General features: G+C 35.1%; 1 protein-coding gene across 2 annotated transcripts in view; it reads right to left on the minus strand.

Annotated features, from left to right (window-relative positions):
* The window catches only part of CEP85L (centrosomal protein 85 like), a 110,498-nt gene that overhangs the window by 59,602 nt on the left and 32,181 nt on the right, over positions 1-18,715 (minus strand). Inside the window, exons 1-2 of one of the 2 annotated variants that reach the window (XM_036248602.1) lie at positions 16,600-16,653; positions 6,256-7,040 (exon numbers count right to left, since the gene is read on the minus strand). In XM_036248602.1, coding sequence (XP_036104495.1) covers positions 6,256-6,966 — 711 coding nt within the window. In that variant the 5' untranslated portion in view covers positions 6,967-7,040; positions 16,600-16,653. Of the gene's footprint in view, positions 1-6,255; positions 7,041-16,599; positions 16,654-18,715 lie in introns of those variants that run through there. The other variant, XM_036248601.1, reaches the window with a different exon arrangement.

The following is an 18,715-nucleotide window of genomic DNA, read 5'->3' on the forward strand; positions in this document are numbered from 1 at the left end:
GAACTAGGAATTTAGTTTTGAAACTGTACTGCTAACAAGTTCACTTCATATATAAAGCATTAGCTTCACTATTTGGGGTAAATATAATTTATACTATACTGTAAAAGCCTCTTTGATGTTTATTAAGCATTTTTCAGGTCTTCACCAGTACCAACATAATCATTCAAATGAAGTGTCATTATTTAAAATAGGCCACTCATTCCTCACGTTATCTTTATTATTATATAAGCGTATCTTTAGTAACTATCATAACCTCCATTCTAAAATAGAAATTGCATTCTTTTTCTATACTTACCCTAACATTGCTTGAAGTTCATGATAATCAGATAGAAAAAAGGCCATACTATTACATAAATAAAATTTAACTAATTTTTTCAAAGGATTACAAAATTCTAGTACATGTAGATAACCATAAATCTATTCTCTCTAGGACATGATGATTAATAAAGGTGAACTACTGGTTAATTTAACAGCTGACAGTGTGATTAGCCATAATTACTAATACACTAAATAGAACAGTCTAACCTTAATTTATGGTACTGTAGTTCATTATCTGAGTTAAAGTACATAACTTGCCATACTGTATCTTTGAAATCATGAAATCTTAAGACTTTATATTTTATAGGTTGCCCTCTATGCTATCCTATTCTATCATACTCAATGTAGGCATGCAAAAGAAGAATAAAATATATATATTTCAAGCATTGAAAAATAAAATTTTGAATTCTCTCTGCAAAATTAATTAATTCTTTGATTACATTTTGAAATAACTTTTTGTCTTACTATTGTTTATGACAGGATATAGTTACTTCCCTAATCTATCAATCAGATGGTAAACACTTATTTGGTAGGCCACTCTATTACACTAAATTATATACCCTGCAATGCTAATCTACTATTTTTTTGCTGAACACATTTTCTATTTCCCATCTGGTCATTTAAAAATATCTTCCAACAACTCATAAAACAACAGAAGCAAAAAATGGTGATGGATAATATATTCAACCGAAATTTGGTAATTTAAGTGGACTCAGTTGAAAATGAAGCCTAAAATGATTTACACCTATACTGTATCATCCAATAATTGTAACTTTAGTCAAGACATAATACTAATACAGCAATTATTAAAGGAGTAGAGAACATTTAGTTTACTGTATGATATGTTGAAATACGGTTACTAAATTTGAAAAATCAATATTGACCTTGGTTTGTAACACCAATGCTGCTAGCAGAATAGTGATGGAGACATTATTTTTTTAATTCTTCTGAATCCCCAAGTGGTACGGGAGATGGGAGGGGGATTCACTTATACCTGAGAAACAGAGGGAAAAGGGATCTCATACTGACAGGGGAATTTCTTTAGCAAAGCCTTATCTATAAGTTGGAGATCCCTAATATCAACTAGAAAGCTTATAAATAACAAGACGTACATTCACCTCACCGGTGTCAGTAATTACCCATGCAAAACGTAACGAAGTTCTATAATTAGCTACATGATCTTAAAAATAAGTCGGAAATTTGAAATAAGAAGTTTTATTCCTTTCAATATACTGTTCATCACAATATCAACATCAAACTATAAACTGTGCAGATATTGGGTTTTCTTTAATAAATTATAAATAAATATCTTTTGTTTTTCCCTCTGCCTTTAATAGAAATTAAAATCGAACACTTGATTACAGAATACTGTGATTCAGGTATAATGAAGAACAGAAACCCATTATTTAAATGTAACTTATTCTGTTTATCATGATGTGTAAATAGTAAAATATAATAAAACAATGTATTTAAAAACTTTTAAATACCAAATGCTCAAATACTTTCTACTGCAGAATAAATTCCAAACTTAATTCACAGTCCTAAAAATTAATTACTTTTTAAATGTTTAATGTTGCCTTTTATATTTTGGTTTAATATGTTCACTTAATGCAAATCACTTACATTAAAAATGACCTTCTTGAACTCAGTGAAATTACTATTTAATACACTCATGATCGATATGACCATAAAAAATGTAATATAGTAGTTTTGATTTTGTAGATTGTTTTCAGTGACATTCCCCATATAAAATAAGATCAAGATTTCCTAGTACAGACACAAGAGGGCAGACCTACATAAAATAATGAATTTCCTTCCACCTAGAAATTACTTATCCTTTGATTACTTTTGAGTCTCACGGCAAAGTGGAAAAATCATAAATTTTCAAAAAGGCCTGCTCCTCTAAGTAACAATATACTTTAAAATGTCCAAAAATTATATTCTAATACTATACAGAAAAGTTGACAAATGGAAAAAAGTCAAATATTACTAATTTTATTTATTTTTTTCTTTCTTTTTTTTTTTTTTATCCTCACCCGAGGATACTTTTCCATTTTTTGTACAGATAGAGTGGGAGGGAGAGAGAGGAAGGGAGAGAGAGAGAGAAACATCGACGTGAAGGGACACATTGAGTGGCTGCCACCCGCACGACCAACCAGGGCCGGGGACAAACTGCAACCGAAGTACATGCCCTTAGCGGGAACCGAACCCGGGTCTCTCTGGACCGCAGGCCGACGCTCCAACCGCTGAGCCAAACTGGCCAGGGCACTAATTTTATTTATTAAAGTATGTACACAAAATTCATTTATATGCTTTTCACTAATGAATGTGTTATGATGGCATCTCCTATCTATTCAGGGTTTCATTGTGTCCACATCTTTCAATGTAGTTATATTATCTTAAACATTTTTTTAAATTAAAGATAAAACAGGGTGTAAAAATAAGAAAACTGTTTCTTTTCAGAGGATGTAACAGAAAACACAAAAACTCTTATATTAAAATAAAACTTTTTCATTTTCAAATGTTAGACAAAATCCAAGTCACTTAACTTGGTCATTTTATAAAATTTTTATTTATACTTTTGATTTATGTAAGATAAATCTTTCAGTGAAGTATGTTGAAGTCATTAGAAGCCCATGTGTTGGCTGAACAAGCCCCTCCATGATTTAAATAGGCACAAAATTTATCTTCCTCTTTTTAATGACTACTGCAACTCAGAACTTAGAAACATGCTAGAGAATATAAAAGAGGATAAACAACTTTGCCAGTAAAGAGAACGCTTCTTCACTACTGTCTGGGAAATCCACTGTGAGCTTATGGAAATCCAATGGATGCTGTTGTGTGTAAAAGTACACACACACCATTCCCTTCTTACTCACTCCCTCCCCCCAAAAAGAAATGCAACAGGGACATGAGAAGAGATATATTCTTTCCAAAGAGAAAACACTTTTCTCTTCGTATAGGGTCAGACAGCTTTTGGGGAGGGTGGGAGGAGAGGGGTGATATACAACAGAGGAAAGACTCAAAGACACTAGTGGACATTACACATAGAAGCCTATATCCCAACCAACTGAGGGCACAGATGGCTTCTCTTCATTCACAAAGGAAAATGCTAAGGAGTACTACACTACCTGCACTGTAGCTGATTTGGTAGAAAACCATGGGAATCAAGGAACACTATGTAATAAGACTATGAGGCTGACTCAGAAACTATTCTGGACTGAATCCTAAAAAGAGCGAAACCTCTGTGTTAGAATATTAGTCATTTGAGGGGGAACAAAAGAAGGGAAGAAGACTGTGAGGATCAAATGAAATAAAATACTCCAAGAGCTACAAAGTTCTCTATAAATCTATCATGGTGTCAGAATATGACTCTTGACCAAATTCCTTTTCCTAGTTGTAAAAATTTTTTTCATGGTGAGAGTTTAGCAGTTGTGCTTAAAAATCATACATATTCTCACATGAAGAAAGAGCTAGTCCTTAATGTGGCTCGCCCCTTTATGTAAAGATTAGACTCAAAGAAAGTCAATGTTTTAAAGAGTCTTTTAAGAAACAACTAAGATGAGTGCTTTTAAAATAATAAAGATAGTACTGGACACTCCAAGGAAAAGGTATTCAAGAATTTTTTCTGTAATAGTCCCAGAAGGGAATTAGAAGAGAAGCAGTCATTTAAACATTGAAATGGAAGTGTCTGAGTTTTCTCTACCTACTTTCATTTTTCTACTCCCAAACTGAAAAGCACTGTAAAGAGATCATCCCAAATAAGGTTAATCAAAAAGTAAGACTTTCCGGGGTGTGTGCAAATTTTGTGCCTTAGTAGCTTTCTTCCTCTACCATGTACTGGGAAGATTAAAAAAGAAGTTTTGCTCCACAATGCACCTTCAAGATCCCTACCCTCACTGCACTGTTAGGTTGGGGAAAACTCTGTTACAGCAGAGGTTCATTCATCTAAGCAGAAAGAAAGAAGGCGTGAATAAATACTTACTCTTATAAATTCACCCAATTTTCTGTTACCTTTCTATCGCATCTACTATAGGTTGGAATAGAATACTCAGCCCTCCTGGGAAACTCCAATTCTGTGTAGACACCAACTGGAGAAATAACTGCCTGATCCTTGTTCTTCTATAATAAGCATTTGAGAACTAAAACATAACAGTATTTTTAAAATTGAGTGTTCTATCTTTCAATCACTTGAATTGATAAATCACAAATAAATCTGGTTAAACTGTTCCTTTCCGATTTGTAATTCAGAAGCCATAATGATGCTTCTGTCTAATTATGTACTTTAATATACATAATCAAGATTATAAGAACCAGAATTCAACACGAGTAAAGGTGGCACATAGGATGTGTTAAGGGTTCTCCTGTGAATGAGCACACCAGGTTATGTGTATTTTAAGGTTGTACTCAGATTTGTGAGGTTCCTAGATAAGTGATCACCTTATCCTTTCATAGAATATATTCCTTTAATCTTTAATATTTTTATTAGTAACAGGAATAAATAGTAATTAAAAATTTTTGCTCTAGAAAAATTTTGCAATTTTTGATTAAATTAGTTACATGAAAAGGTGCTCAACATCACTAATCATTAGGGAAATGCAAATTGAAACCACAGTGAGATATCACCTCACACCTTTAGAATGGCTATTATAAAAAAGACAAGAGATAAGTATTGACAAGAATGTGGAGAAAGAAAAACCCTTGTGCACTGCTGGGTGAGAATGGATTGCTTCACTCACTATGGAAAACAGTATAAAGGGTCCTTAAAAAATTAAAAATAGAATTACTATATGATCCAGCAATTCCCCTTCTGGGGAATTTATCCAAAGCAAACAAAAACACTAAAAAGATATGTACATTCCCATGTTCACTGAAGCATTATTTACAATAGCCAAGAGATGGAAGCAACATCAGTGTCCATTAGTGAGCGAATGGCTATAGAAAATGTGGTGTATGCAGAATGGGGCAAAAGTAGGTTTGCAACCTGAGTACGCAAAACACAGAGTTTATTCCTGTATTTGAATTTATTAAATATTGTATTATTTTTCATATGGACAACTGTAAACCTACTTTTACCCCACCCTGGACACAACAGGATATTATTCAGCCATAAAAAAATAAAGAAAACTGCCATTTGTACAATATGGTCGGATCTTAGAGGGCATTATGCTAAGGGAAATAAGTCAGACAGAGACAAATACCATATGATCTCACTTATATGTGGAACCTTAAAAAAAGGGACTCATGGATACAGAGAATAGATTGCAGGTGGTTCCCAGAGGATAAGGGCTAGAGGCCTGTATTATACTGAAAGTTGCTAAGAGTGTAAATCTTAAAAGTTCTCATCATAGGGAAAAAAACTTGTAACTATATATGGCAATAAATGTAAACTAGACTTATTATAGTAATCATTTTGCAATATATAAATATATCAAATCATTATGTTGTACACCGGAAACCAATATAATATGTCAATTATATCTCAACTAAAAGAAAAAGAAACTGAGGCCCAGGGATATTAAATAGTAAGCGCTAGGTAGAGAATCATCTAGGTTCTGAATTTGATAAGAACAGAAACAAAATCTGATACCTCATATTCCCAAATTAATATTCTATGATACCAAGCCAGATCCTTTGTTTGTTTCAAGTTTCTTTACAATTAATGTTTTGTTTTACTTTTATGTCCATTGAAAAATGAGAAGGAAAGTAAAGACCAAGTTTTTCATGTCAATCAGCCTCAAATATTTTTTAAGTTTTGTCTATCAATGCATTAGTTTGAGCAGTTATAACATCTATGATTGATTACCTACTTTCAGGGGAAAGAAAAAGCAAAACAATCTGTGCCCGTGGACACTGTCATACGCTTACTGCCCGTGTGCTAGTACTGTACTCACAGCATCCACTGGAGGGAAGCAAACGCTAGATTTTGAGCCTTACCTGCATTGGTGTTTCACTTTCTTGTGGAAATTCTTCAATTTGTTGCTGTTGCCAAGGAGCTAAACTGTAGGAGTCTTCTGTAGTTCTACCTTCCAAAGGGTTTGTCCGCAACTGCTCTGTAAGCCACATCTGTGTCCTCACAGAAGGCTGAATGGGTACTCCACCTACTGCCTGCTGACCAAGCAGTAAATATTTCGGAGGTTCCAAAGCCTCTGGGCTTGTCATATTGGGCTTGCTTTCAGGTAAGGCACTGTATGTCATGTCTAAGGCCTGTCTCCTCAGAGTGGAAGCAGCAGCTCTAAAATCCTCTTTGCTACAGCTCTCAAATTTATATTTGCAGTCCAGAGTTGATCGTTTTTTACTCATTTCCTTGTCCTCCAGCTTAAGCATCTCCATACTATCATGTAAGCAGCTAGGCCCCAGTGTCCTTGGTTGTGATGTGAAAGCCTTGCCTCTCCGCGTCTTTTCCAGACAACTGCTTGACTCCTCCGTGTGTGCAGTGCCACCCTGACTGCAGTTATCGGGGGCGGTGAGTTTGGATAAAGATGACCATTTCCGGAGGGGCCGGAAGTCCTTCATGTCTAGTGAAGAGTCCTGCTCTCCCCTACTGTTGTTTCCCAATGTTTGCAGGAGGCTTGCACCCCATTTCGAGCCATCTGATGTCAAGGATTCCCTGTGTTTGGAAACTGAAGCGCTGGAGTGAGACGGCATGACATGGGCAGTAGGAAGAGTAACCAATGACCGACTAGGCTTAAAAGTTAATGTGCCACTTGAAGTTGAGTGATCTGGAAAGAGAAAATAATGTCAAATGCATTGTAATTAACAGGAAAAAAGAAGCAAAATATCAAAACAAAAATCTGCACAAGTTTCCCAGCACAGGTCTTTTAGAGACACTTTATCAAAATGAGGTAGTAGTTATTACTACTATTATTATTCCTTTAAATTTATCTGAAACAGATCAAATTTTCATATATTATTTTCTAAAAACACATACATAGCAAAATATATGTCCATTTACCATCTACTGAGAGATGAACAATGGCTGGAAACAGGCTTATATTCACCCCCATTTAATCTAAGTGTGTGCCTTTAAAAGAAAAATGCATCTCCCATTGACAGGTCTTACTCATAATCCAGCATTGAGGATTCAGATACAACCCTATCAGATAATTGTATTTTTCAGTGACTTTCCTAAACTGGGGAAATCTGTGCCAAATCTGAACATTTTAGCATTTCCCCAAAACTCAAATTCAAATCAGAAATATAGGTAAAGGAGTTCCTGCAATATTAGAAAATAATAAGAAGGGTTCTAGCAATATATCTGCAGATACAGAATAGTTCTTATGTTCCCAGTCTTCCCTAATGGCATCATCAATGATTTATTTCCCAAGCTAGAAATCGTGTTTGGAGTATACTTTGGTTTCTATCTTTCTCTGCACACTTGCTTCCAAAATGATTACATGGCGATTGCCTTAGGTCAGGTCTTCACACAGTAGTGCTCTACACAAAGGAACAGTTTTAGTGCAAACTCAAAGAATAAATAAGGGCCTCTACACTCAACAAACTTACCATTTAGTGCCAAATTATCATCAATGTGCCAAATTAAAAGCGAATAGTAGCCCTGGCCGGTTTGGCTCAGTGGTAAGAGTGTTGCCCTGCGGTCCAGAGAGACCCGGGTTCGGTTCCTGCTAAGGGCAAGTACCTCGGTTGCAGTTTGTCCCCCGCCCTGGTTGGAACGTGCGGGTGGCAGCGACTCGATGTGTCCCTTTCACGTGGATGTTTCTCTATCTCTCTCTCTTCCTCTCTCTCCCTCCCACTCTATCTGTGCAAAAAATGGAAAAATGTCCTCGGGTGAGGATAAAAAAAATAATAAAAATAAAAAGAATACTAATTGATGCAAGTATGAAGCCAGAGAATGCTATTCAAAAAGAAGACAAAAATTTACCCCATTTATCTGCAGTATGGAGTAAGTGTCAAGAAAAGTTGCTCAAGGCAATTCTTGAAAGGCAAAGATGGAGCAGAGTTGCACAAGCCTTCAAATGCCCTCTAAGGAAAGAACTGGCCTGCAAGAAATGTCATAGCACTGAGAGTGTCCATGCAAAGGAATGAGTGACAGGACCAGAACTGCACTTACGATGATTATTCTGGTAGCAGTGCTGAGGATGGACCAAAGCAAAATGATTGGCAAGAGAGGGAGAATACCAGGCTATTATAAAATCAGTAGAAGAAGAATATAAAGGGCAAATATCCCCAAATGTCTATGGAATATTTGTATTAATATAGTATAGTATAATATCTATCATATATATGTTTGTGTTATATTCCTAAATATTTGTATTAAAATCACCATATAGTCCTAAAGAAAACCTTTATATTTTTTTTTTCAAAAAGCTTCATATGAAATTTGAAATTTTCAGTTTTTTACATTTAAAAAATTCATAAGTAAATATATAGTGGAAAGGTTAGGTGTAATATTTTGAAATTGGTCATTTTACATTCAGATCCTGGCTCTATCACTTAGTTGTGTGTGCTCAAACAAATTATTTAACCTCCTTGCATCAGTCACCTTACCCAGGAAGTGGAGATGACAACAGAGAGGACTCCATGAAACAGTACACATAAAGGGCTCAGAACTCCTGACACAAAGCAAGATGCTAGTTATTATGACACCTTTGAAAATGTTAAAGTAAATGGCTAAATGTCTAGAAGGAAATTAGCAAGCAAATCACCAAACAGTAAATGTTCCTTTGATGATAGGAGCATAAATTGTTATAGCCTTTGGAAGAAGAGGGGCAATCTGCATATATACCAATATTTAAAATATATAAACATATAAATGAATATATGTAAACATATACTTATTCATGAATAGAGAAACAGTCTGCAGGAATACACCTTAAACTTTTTTTTTCCAGCTCCCAGATGACTTTTGTTTTTTATTTTTGTTACAGATGTTTCTCCTTTTTCCCCCATTGACACCCTCCTCCCCATCCCAACCCCACCCCCAGCTTTGTTGTCCATGTCCATCGGTTATGCGTACATGCATATATGTTCTGTGGTTTATATCTTCCCTCCCCCTCCACCCCCTCTTCTGAGGATTGTCTGTCTGTACCCTACTTCCATGTCTCTGGGTCTACCCTGTTCCTCGGACAGTTATATTCATTATATTGCACAAATAAGTGAGACCATGTGATATTTGTATTTCTCTGCTTGGCTTGTTTCGCTTAGGATAATACTCTCCAGGTCCCTCCATGTCGTCTCAAAGGATAAGAGATCTTTCTTTCTTACAGCTGCATAGTACTCCATTTACACCCAAAACTTAATAAACAAAGGTAACCTCTGCACAGTGGAAGAGAAGAAAGATGCTTTCATATTTTACTTTATACAATGTCTTGTTATAATTTCTTTTCAAGGAGCATTACTATTTAGTCAAACTTCTGCAAAGATGTTTTATTTTGTGACCTCAAAGAGTCTGAAATCTCTCAAAGAACACTGTTCTAAAGTATGAATAATACATCAGGTGACTGTCTCACTTTCCATGTCACAGAGATCACCAGTCTTTGCTGCTGCTTATATCTGATAATGTGCTACTTTCTTGTCTCTCTTTGCTAGCTCATTATTTCCCAACTGCAGAGAAAATAAACAATTGGTGATAAAAACCAATTCCACATTAGGCTAGTATTTACTCCTACAAATCTGATAACAATTTAAATTTGAGCATACAAAAGAACTTGCCTGAGATGTAGAGCCCTACTCCAAGAGATTGTGATTCAGGAAAAGTAGAGAGGGGGCCCAGGAAATAACCTGTTATAATAAGGGACCCTGCCATTCTATTCTTATTGCACCTGGGTCTATCTAATTCCAGTTCTGAAGGCTACAAGTTTAAATATCCTAAGTTCAATCATCTGAGTGCTAGTGTAAAAAACTGATTTCCTGTGACATTCAGAATTTATTACTGTCAAAATTAAGAATTAAAGCTTAGTCTATTCACATACATATATGCACATGCATACACATGTACACACACAACATGAATTCATGAACAAGGAACTAAATATCTGACAGTAAGAATATATGAAAAAGGGACCATTATATCTCAAACAGAGATGAGTCCATAAAATATTAGTTTTAACAATTTTAACACTTTAAAAATGTTATCTTGCCCTAATGAAACACAATCAATTAGAGGTAGATGCATGCAGTTCCTAATGTGTTTTATTATACTGTCTAATTGTAGCCACAAATTCCAAATGCAAATGATTACAATGGCATCTAGCTCACATCTAAGCTATAACAATGAAATATGAAACCAGCAGAGGGTCATTCTTTAAAATGCCAGAGACAGGGTTTATAGTATTCAGAGAGCACAGAAGAGCTAATGGGCTCAGACTGACTTCAGCCTGTCAGGGAAAAAATATAAGAGGACATTGCTGTAACCTGATAATGCAAGTGAATTATATTTCAGATAACATATTCAGAATTCTAAAAAAAATCTCAACCTTCTGTTTTACTCTCATGTTATCCTTACTTGGCAATAGATAAATGCACTGATTCTATCTTCTCTCTTTTTAGGGAGAATCTATCTCTCTGCTCTATCCTTCTTAAAGTAAAAGGGAATTGAGACCACACCCTCCAGAACTATATTGTAACAATAAATCATGAGTCTTTACAGTTAAAGGAAAAAGTAGTCAGGATGCTACACAAACCTGTATCAAAATACTCTAATTTTAAATGTGACAGTTTAATAAATTTATCTGTCAATATTAAATATATAATATTTTACATTTTAAAACAAAAATATTAACTTCAATCCAAAGTCAGTAATTCAGCTTCATACAACACCATGATAGTTTTTTCCTCCCCTGCTAATGCCACCACCATATGAGAACAAATTTTTAATGCTACATGTAATCCCATTCTTCTTTAAAAACAAAAAACACAAATGAAAATTTCTAAGCATTCACTATAATTTCAGGTAAATATTTTTAAATATTCTAAAGTATATACTCTGATAGGAAAAGGGCTATTTACAGAATCTTGACGATAATCCAACCAAAGAATCTCTGAGATATGTATTATACACAAGGCACTGAGCTAGGCAGAAAAGATAATGCAAACATATTATTCACAATAACAATATAAATATAGTCCTTCCCCTTGGAATTTACAATTTATCACTGTTACATACACAGCTGCAGAGCAGGACTAGTTTATCATAAGGAAACTACAAAGCTCCAGACAACTAGAAGTGAGCCAGAGAAAAGGCAGACTATTCATGCAAGAACTCTCAGAATGGCAGCCAACTGCTCAAATGCAATAATGGAATCCAGAACACAGTGAAATAATACCTTCAAAGGGTTAGAGTAAATAACTGGCACCCAAGGACTGTTTGGAAATGTATGTTATCTTTCAAGATTGAGGCCAAAATATATTTTCAGCTCAGCAAAAACAGAGTTTATCACCAAAAGACTCACTAAAAGAACTACTAAAACCCCATTTGTTTCTTTCAGGAAGAAGAAAAGCCCTAAATAGTAAAAAGGAATAAATATTTTTAAAGTAAAATTACAACTAAATAAATTAATTAAAAAAAACAAAAAAAAAAAACAAGGACAGCCCTGGCCGGTTTGCCTAAGCAGTTAGAGCGTCTGCCCGTGGACCAATGAGTCACAGGTTTGATTCAAGGGCATGTACCTTAGCTGAGGTTTGTTCCCGGCCCCAGTCAGGTCATGCAGGAGGCAGAGGCAACCAGTCAATGAGGTTTTATCACATTGATGTTTTTCTCTGTCTCTCTTTTTCTCCTTCCTTCCCACTGTCTTATAAATAGAAAAATATCCTCAGGTGAGGAATGAAAAAAAAAACAACAACTGCCCTGGCCAGTTTGGCTCAGTGGTTAGAGCGTCGGCCTGCGGTCCAGAGAGACCTGAGTTCGGTTCCCGCTAAGGGCATGTGCCTCGGTTGCAGTTTGTCCCTGGCCCTGGTTGGTAGTGTGGGTGGCAGCCACTCGATGTGTCCCTTTCACGTCGATGTTTCTCTCTCTCTCTTCCTCTCTCTCCCTCCCACTCTATATGTGCAAAAAATGGAAAAATGTCCTTGGGTGAGGATAAAAAAAAACAAAAACAAAAAACTAAGGACAGTGATTGCACAAATCAATAAAAGTAGTACCTGATTTGTAGGTTTAAAAAAAGATAAAACTAAAATATTTGACAACTATGATACATAACTCAAAACAAGGGTGGATCAGTATCCCAGTGTTTAAAGATTCTTATATTTATTTGAACGAGAAGGAATGACATTATAACCACATTTGATAGCCAAGTTAGGGGTGCACATTATAATTTCTACATTAACAACCAGAAGAAAAGGAAGAGCTGGCACAGCTGCACTACCTCCAGAAAAAGAATGAAGCTGGGCCCAACCAATGTGGCTCACTGGTTGAGGACCAAGACGTCGCTGGGTGGATTAACTGGCACTTGCCTACACTGTGGGCCAAATCCCCAGTAGGGGGCATGCAGGAGGCAACCAATCAATGTTCTCCCTCATCGATGTTTCTATCTCTCTCTCCCTGTCCCTTCCTCTCTCTCTAAAATCAATAAAGAAGAAAGAAGAAGAAGAAGAATGAAGTTGGGCCCCTACCTTATACCATCCACAAGTATTAACTCAAAGTGAACCACAGGCCTAAATATAAAACTTTAAAAAAAACCAAAGATGTAAATCTTCATGTCAGGCAGTGGTTTCTTCGGTACAGCACCAAAAGCCCAGACACCAAGAGAAAAAAAATTAGACATCACCAAGTTTTTTTTTAATTTTGCTGCAAATGAGACCATCATGAAAGTTAAAAGACAACCCATAAGATGGAAGAAAATTTTTGTAAATCATAGAGACTTATATCTAAATTATATAAAGAACACTTACAACTCAATAATAAAAACACAAATGACCCAATTTTTAAAAATGTGTGCAGAATTTGAATAGGCATTCCTCCAAAGAAGATGTACAAATGACTTTATTAAAGCATATGAAAAGGTGCTCAACATCATTTAATCATCAGGGAAATGCAAATTAAAACCACAATGGGATACCACATCACACCCACTAAGATGGCGGCTATCATCAAAATGAAAGATAATGGCCCTAGCCAGTTTGGCTCAGCGGTTAGAGCATCAATCAGCCTGTGGACCAGAGAGGCCTGGGTTCGGTTCCCGCTAAGGGCACATACCTCGGTTGCAGTTTGGCCCTGGTTGGGGTCATGTGGGTGGCAACCACTCGATGTGTCTCTCTCACATTGATGTTTCTCTCTCTCTCTCCCTCCTTCCCACTCTATCTGAAGATACATGCAAAAATATCCTCAGGTGAGGATTTAAAAAACAAAAAAGAAAGATGATGTGTTGGCAAGAATATGGAGAAATGAACTGTTCATATAATGCTGGTGGAGATCCAAAACGGTGTCCCTTCTGAGGAAACAGGTTGGCAGTTCCTCAAAAAGGTTAAACATAGAGTTACCACATGATCCCAGCAATTCTACTCCTAGGTATAAATCCAAGAGAAATCAAAACATATACATACAGGCATTATTCCTAACAGACAAAGGTCACAATAATCCAAATGTCCATCAACTGATGAACAGATAAATATAATGTGACATTATACAAACAATAGAATATAGTATGTGGCATAAAAAGATGTGAAGAGCCCTGGCCAGTTTGGCTCAGCGGTTAGAGCATCGGCCTGCGGTCCGGAGAGACCTGGGTTCGGTTCCCACTAAGGGCATGTACCTCGGTTGCAGTTTGTCCCCGGCCTGGTTGGTTGTGCGGGTGGCGACCACTCGATGTGTCCCTTTCACATCGATGTTTCTCTCTTTCTCTGTTCCTCTCTCTCCCTCCCACTCTACCTGAACAAAAAATGGAAAAAGGTCCTCAGGTGAGGATGACAAAAAAAAAAAGAAAGAAAGAAAAAGATGTGAAGTACTAATACGTGCTACAATATTAATGACTCTTGAAAACATTATAAGTGAAAATCAGTCAATCACTAAGGACAACATATTAGATGATCACATGTATATAAAATGTCCTGAACAAATAAATCTATAGAGACAGAAAAAGTAGTGGTTACTTAGGGCTGGAAGAAAAGATGGGGCATGACAGCTAATGGATTTCTTTTAGGGAGGCTAAAAATATTTTAAAACAGGATTGTGGTGATAGTTACACAATTCTGAGAATATGTTTCAAGAAAACATTAAATTGTATATTTTAAGTGGGTGAACTGTATGGTATTTGAATCATATCTCAATAAAGATAGGTACAATTTTTAAAAGTGGTAGTTTATAATTTCTAATAGACCAGAAATATGATATGAAGAGTCAATCAAAAGAAGGCAAGAAAGATGAAAAAACTTAAGAAAAGCAGAAAAAAATAAACAACATGATTTTTTAAAAATGCATCAAAATGTAACAATCATCACAATTAAGTGGAAACTCCACTAGGAAAAAAAATTGTCCAAATAACTTTTTAAAGCCAGCTAATTGTTTACAAAAGATACACTGAAAATACTAGTTCCTGTTTTGGCATTATCATATCTGCAAAGTCTGAGAATAACTGGTAAAAAAATAAATCATACAAAAATAACTTAAGAATATTAGAAAAACTGTATGTCAGGTATCCATATCATGAAAAGCATGCTTTCCTGAACTGCTTGAGAAACTTCTGTTTTTCCAACAGCCAGATGTATGGCCTATTAGCAATTGTACATGATAGCAATAGTATAAAATTCTGTGCAAATCTTAGTTCTCATTTTGTTACTGCCCAATCATTATTATCATGTCTTCTTGCCTATTTTATATATTTTTTCAAATGCATTTTGTGAAACCACTTCAAATCTTATTGAAACAAGCCTCCCCCCAAAAAAAGCAAAAAATTCTAAAATTACTTGTTTAAAATAATTACAGAAGTCTACCGTTCACAAATTAGAGCATTTCTAATCTATAGCTAGATTACTGGCAATTTAATTAAAGGACAATCTGAGGTACAGCTTAAAGAGATCAATAATTCAAAGCAAAACTCATTTTAAAAGCTGGTCAGCCTTGGCCTGTGTAGCTCAGTTGTTTGGGTGTTGTCCCATGCACCAAAAGGTGGGTTTGATCTCCAGTAAAACTTAATTATTTTTTTCTTCAATAACTTTTAAAATTTCATAAAATTGTACCATTTTCTAGATATCTCCCATTAATTTCAATTTAAGACAAAATATTATCATGCATTTTACTTGCAAAGAATCATAAGTATTATTTCTCTTCTATAAAAAGTTTTACAAATCAAATTGTATCTTGATCTCTTAAATTATGGGATGTGATTTTTGAAAATGCAAATTTTCTCAGAAACAAATTATTACTTAATGACTGAACAGATAAGAAATTATTTGGTCCTCTATCTATTTGCAAGTCTGTAGAGATGTAGAGTCATTAATCTCTTCCCTAAACCTGTGGCTGTGTGACTGAAGAGTCTTTTAGGTCAGAGTACATGGGCTCATCACAGGTCTCTAAAATGGACTAAATTCAGCTCAGCTTGATCAATATAGGCATATTCTATCAGGCCAAGAAGTAAAATGATAGAAAAAAAATGAGTGAATGAATAAATAAATGGATAACACTGAAGGTAAAAATGAGGTCCATAAACAAACAAAATATACTCCAACAATTTTAATTTCTACAAATTAAATAGAGCTATACCATTCATTTCATTCTAAGCAATAATGTAGATTACAAAAAATTAAGTAGACACAGAGGATAAATGAAAAGGATTACTTGGTTTGATAAAAAAGTAAATCATAATTATTTTTAATTCTACCTTGAAATTATTTGATTTCAGAAGCAAAAAAATGTTCTGTGCATGACCTTTGACCTATTCCACATGCAAATGAAATACTAAAATCCAGAAAGGTTAAATTACTTGACAAAGTACAAATCTCAAAATAGAATCCTGGTCTCCTGTTTCTCTGTCTAATATTACCTAGAGGATCCTACACTACACCTCGTGGAGCTGCTCCCCTCTAGTCCTCCCTTCTGAGTGCACATATCTAACACAGTAGGGCTAAGAGCAGGGCTTTGGAGTTAGACTTAAAAGAATCTCAGCTCTACCACTTAAATGGCTGTATATTCCCAGATATGTTATTAACATGTTCTGAGTCTTAATTTTTCATTAAAATGAAGATAATTATATTTTACCTCAGAAGTATTTCTATAAAGAAAAACAGTTTAAATCATTCATAAAGTATAAAATTTCATATTGCAAAAGTTTGTCGTAGATACTTTTGTTAAGTGAAAGCCAAAGACCAACTAATAATCTACTGTAATACCTGAAAGTCATGTTATTGAAGTATCCATTTTCAGAGTCCTGAAGTTTCAAAGCTATGAGGTTACAGAAACATATAATATTATTCACCAATGAACTGACCACTAATAAAGTAAAACAAAGGTAACAGCTTAGAGAATGGTCTAAGTATCATTTACTTTATCTGTAAAATGGGTATGGCTCAGTGGTTGAGAGTGAACCCATGTACCAAGAGATCACTGGTTCGATTCCCAGTCAGGGCACAAGCCCAGGTCGTGGGCTCGATCCCCAGTAGGGGGTGTGCAGGAGGCAGCAGCAGCCAATTGATATATCTCTCTCACATTAATGTTTCTATTTTTCTCCTTCTCCCTTTCTCTCTCTCTAAAAATCAATAAAAACATTTAAAAAAAATTAAACCTAACATTTAATTATTGTAATTAACTATAACAATCATGTAAACCTCCCATCATAATGCCTTGTACATAGTAAATGCTCAATAAATGATATTAAAATTAATATTGAAAAATTAAGATTTAGAGCACATTAATAACATACCTGGGAATATAGAGCTGTTTAAGTGGTGAAGCTGAGATTCTTTAAGTCTAACTCCAAAGCCCTGCTCTTGGTCCTACTCTGTTAGACATATATACTCAGAAGGGAGGTACTAGAGGGGAGCAGCTCCAAGAGGTGTAGTAATAAATATTACTTTAGTAATAAATATTACTATTATTATCATTAAAAGGTTAAGAGGGAGCTCTCGATTTACTTAAGAATATTAACAAAGGTCTGAGGATAAGCAGAGAATAACTGAAATAAGATTGCTATGTGTTGTAATTCATAATTGTATAAATTTGATGTTGTATACGTGTAGGTTCACCATTTTATCCTATTTCTACTTTTTCATATGTTTGAAATTTTCTGTGAAAAAAAGTAGGAAACTAGTAAGAACAAGAAGATATATTATATTAAGATGAAGTGTTTTAAAGAAACTGGCAAAATAAACTAATAAAATCTAATTACTGTAACACACAAGCAAATAAGAGAGAGAGCCCTGGGAAATTTTTGTGAAGACCCCAGAATTAATGGTTGCCTAGAAGTTAGAGAAAAGGTGTATTGGTGGCTGATGGCTATGAGGAGTAGGGTTTCCATTTTGGGGTAATTAAAATGTCCAAAAAGTAACACTGGTGACAACTATGTGAATACATATCAGAAACCACTAAACTGTACATTTTAAATGGGTGAATTGTATGGCATGTGAATTCAATCTGAATAAAGCTGTTTAAAAAAAAAAAGAATGGATGGTTTTCATCCCCTAAATATCTTCTGAATTGTCTCACTTTCTCCTTTCCCACTGCTTCTTCTTATGAACAAGTCACCATTGGCTCCTACTCGCAACAAGTGGTCTTCTGGTATCATCCAGGTTTGCTCTCCTCTGATTCATGTTCAGAATGTTCTTTCGCCTCCCAGTCTTTGACCACACTATTCTCTCAGCCTAGACTACTCTCCTCCCTGGCCCCTTCTGCATTCCTGCTTACCTTTTGGGTAACATCACTTCTGCCAAGAATCCTTCCCCTGCCCTGGCACTTGACCTATCACCATATCTGATGCTAATTGTTTCCTGTCTGTCTTCTCTACTGTACTTTATAAATGGAATGAACAGGGGAAATGTCTTTAATTCTAACCCTAGTATAGGACCTGACATATAACAGATGCTCAATATATACTGGCCACATAAATAAATGAATGATGAAACAAGTCCTTACCTTAAAAGGCCTTAGTTTCTTCATAAGATAAAAACAATGCACTAAATCATCATTTTTCTGTCTTTTCTTCATTTCTGATGTATATTCACAGGATGACCTCAAAATTTATATTATTCAACAGCCCTAATATTTTTTAGTAGAAACAACTAATCAAGATATGATTAAATTGAAGTCCATTTTTATCAGTCCCTCCCCTATTTGAAATAAATGAGGTTAATTAGATAAGAAAATTATCTCCAATACAAATTAGCAGTTGGGAATTATAAAAAAAAAAAAATTAACTCTTATCTGAACCTTTTTAAGTAAAATATATAAATATACTTGAAAATTAGCCCAAACAGACTGTTAGAAGGGACATTTAAGAACTCATATTTTAAA

Source organism: Molossus molossus, unplaced genomic scaffold, assembly GCF_014108415.1.
Source record: "Molossus molossus isolate mMolMol1 unplaced genomic scaffold, mMolMol1.p scaffold_m16_p_8, whole genome shotgun sequence".
Taxonomy (NCBI): Eukaryota; Metazoa; Chordata; class Mammalia; order Chiroptera; family Molossidae; genus Molossus; species Molossus molossus.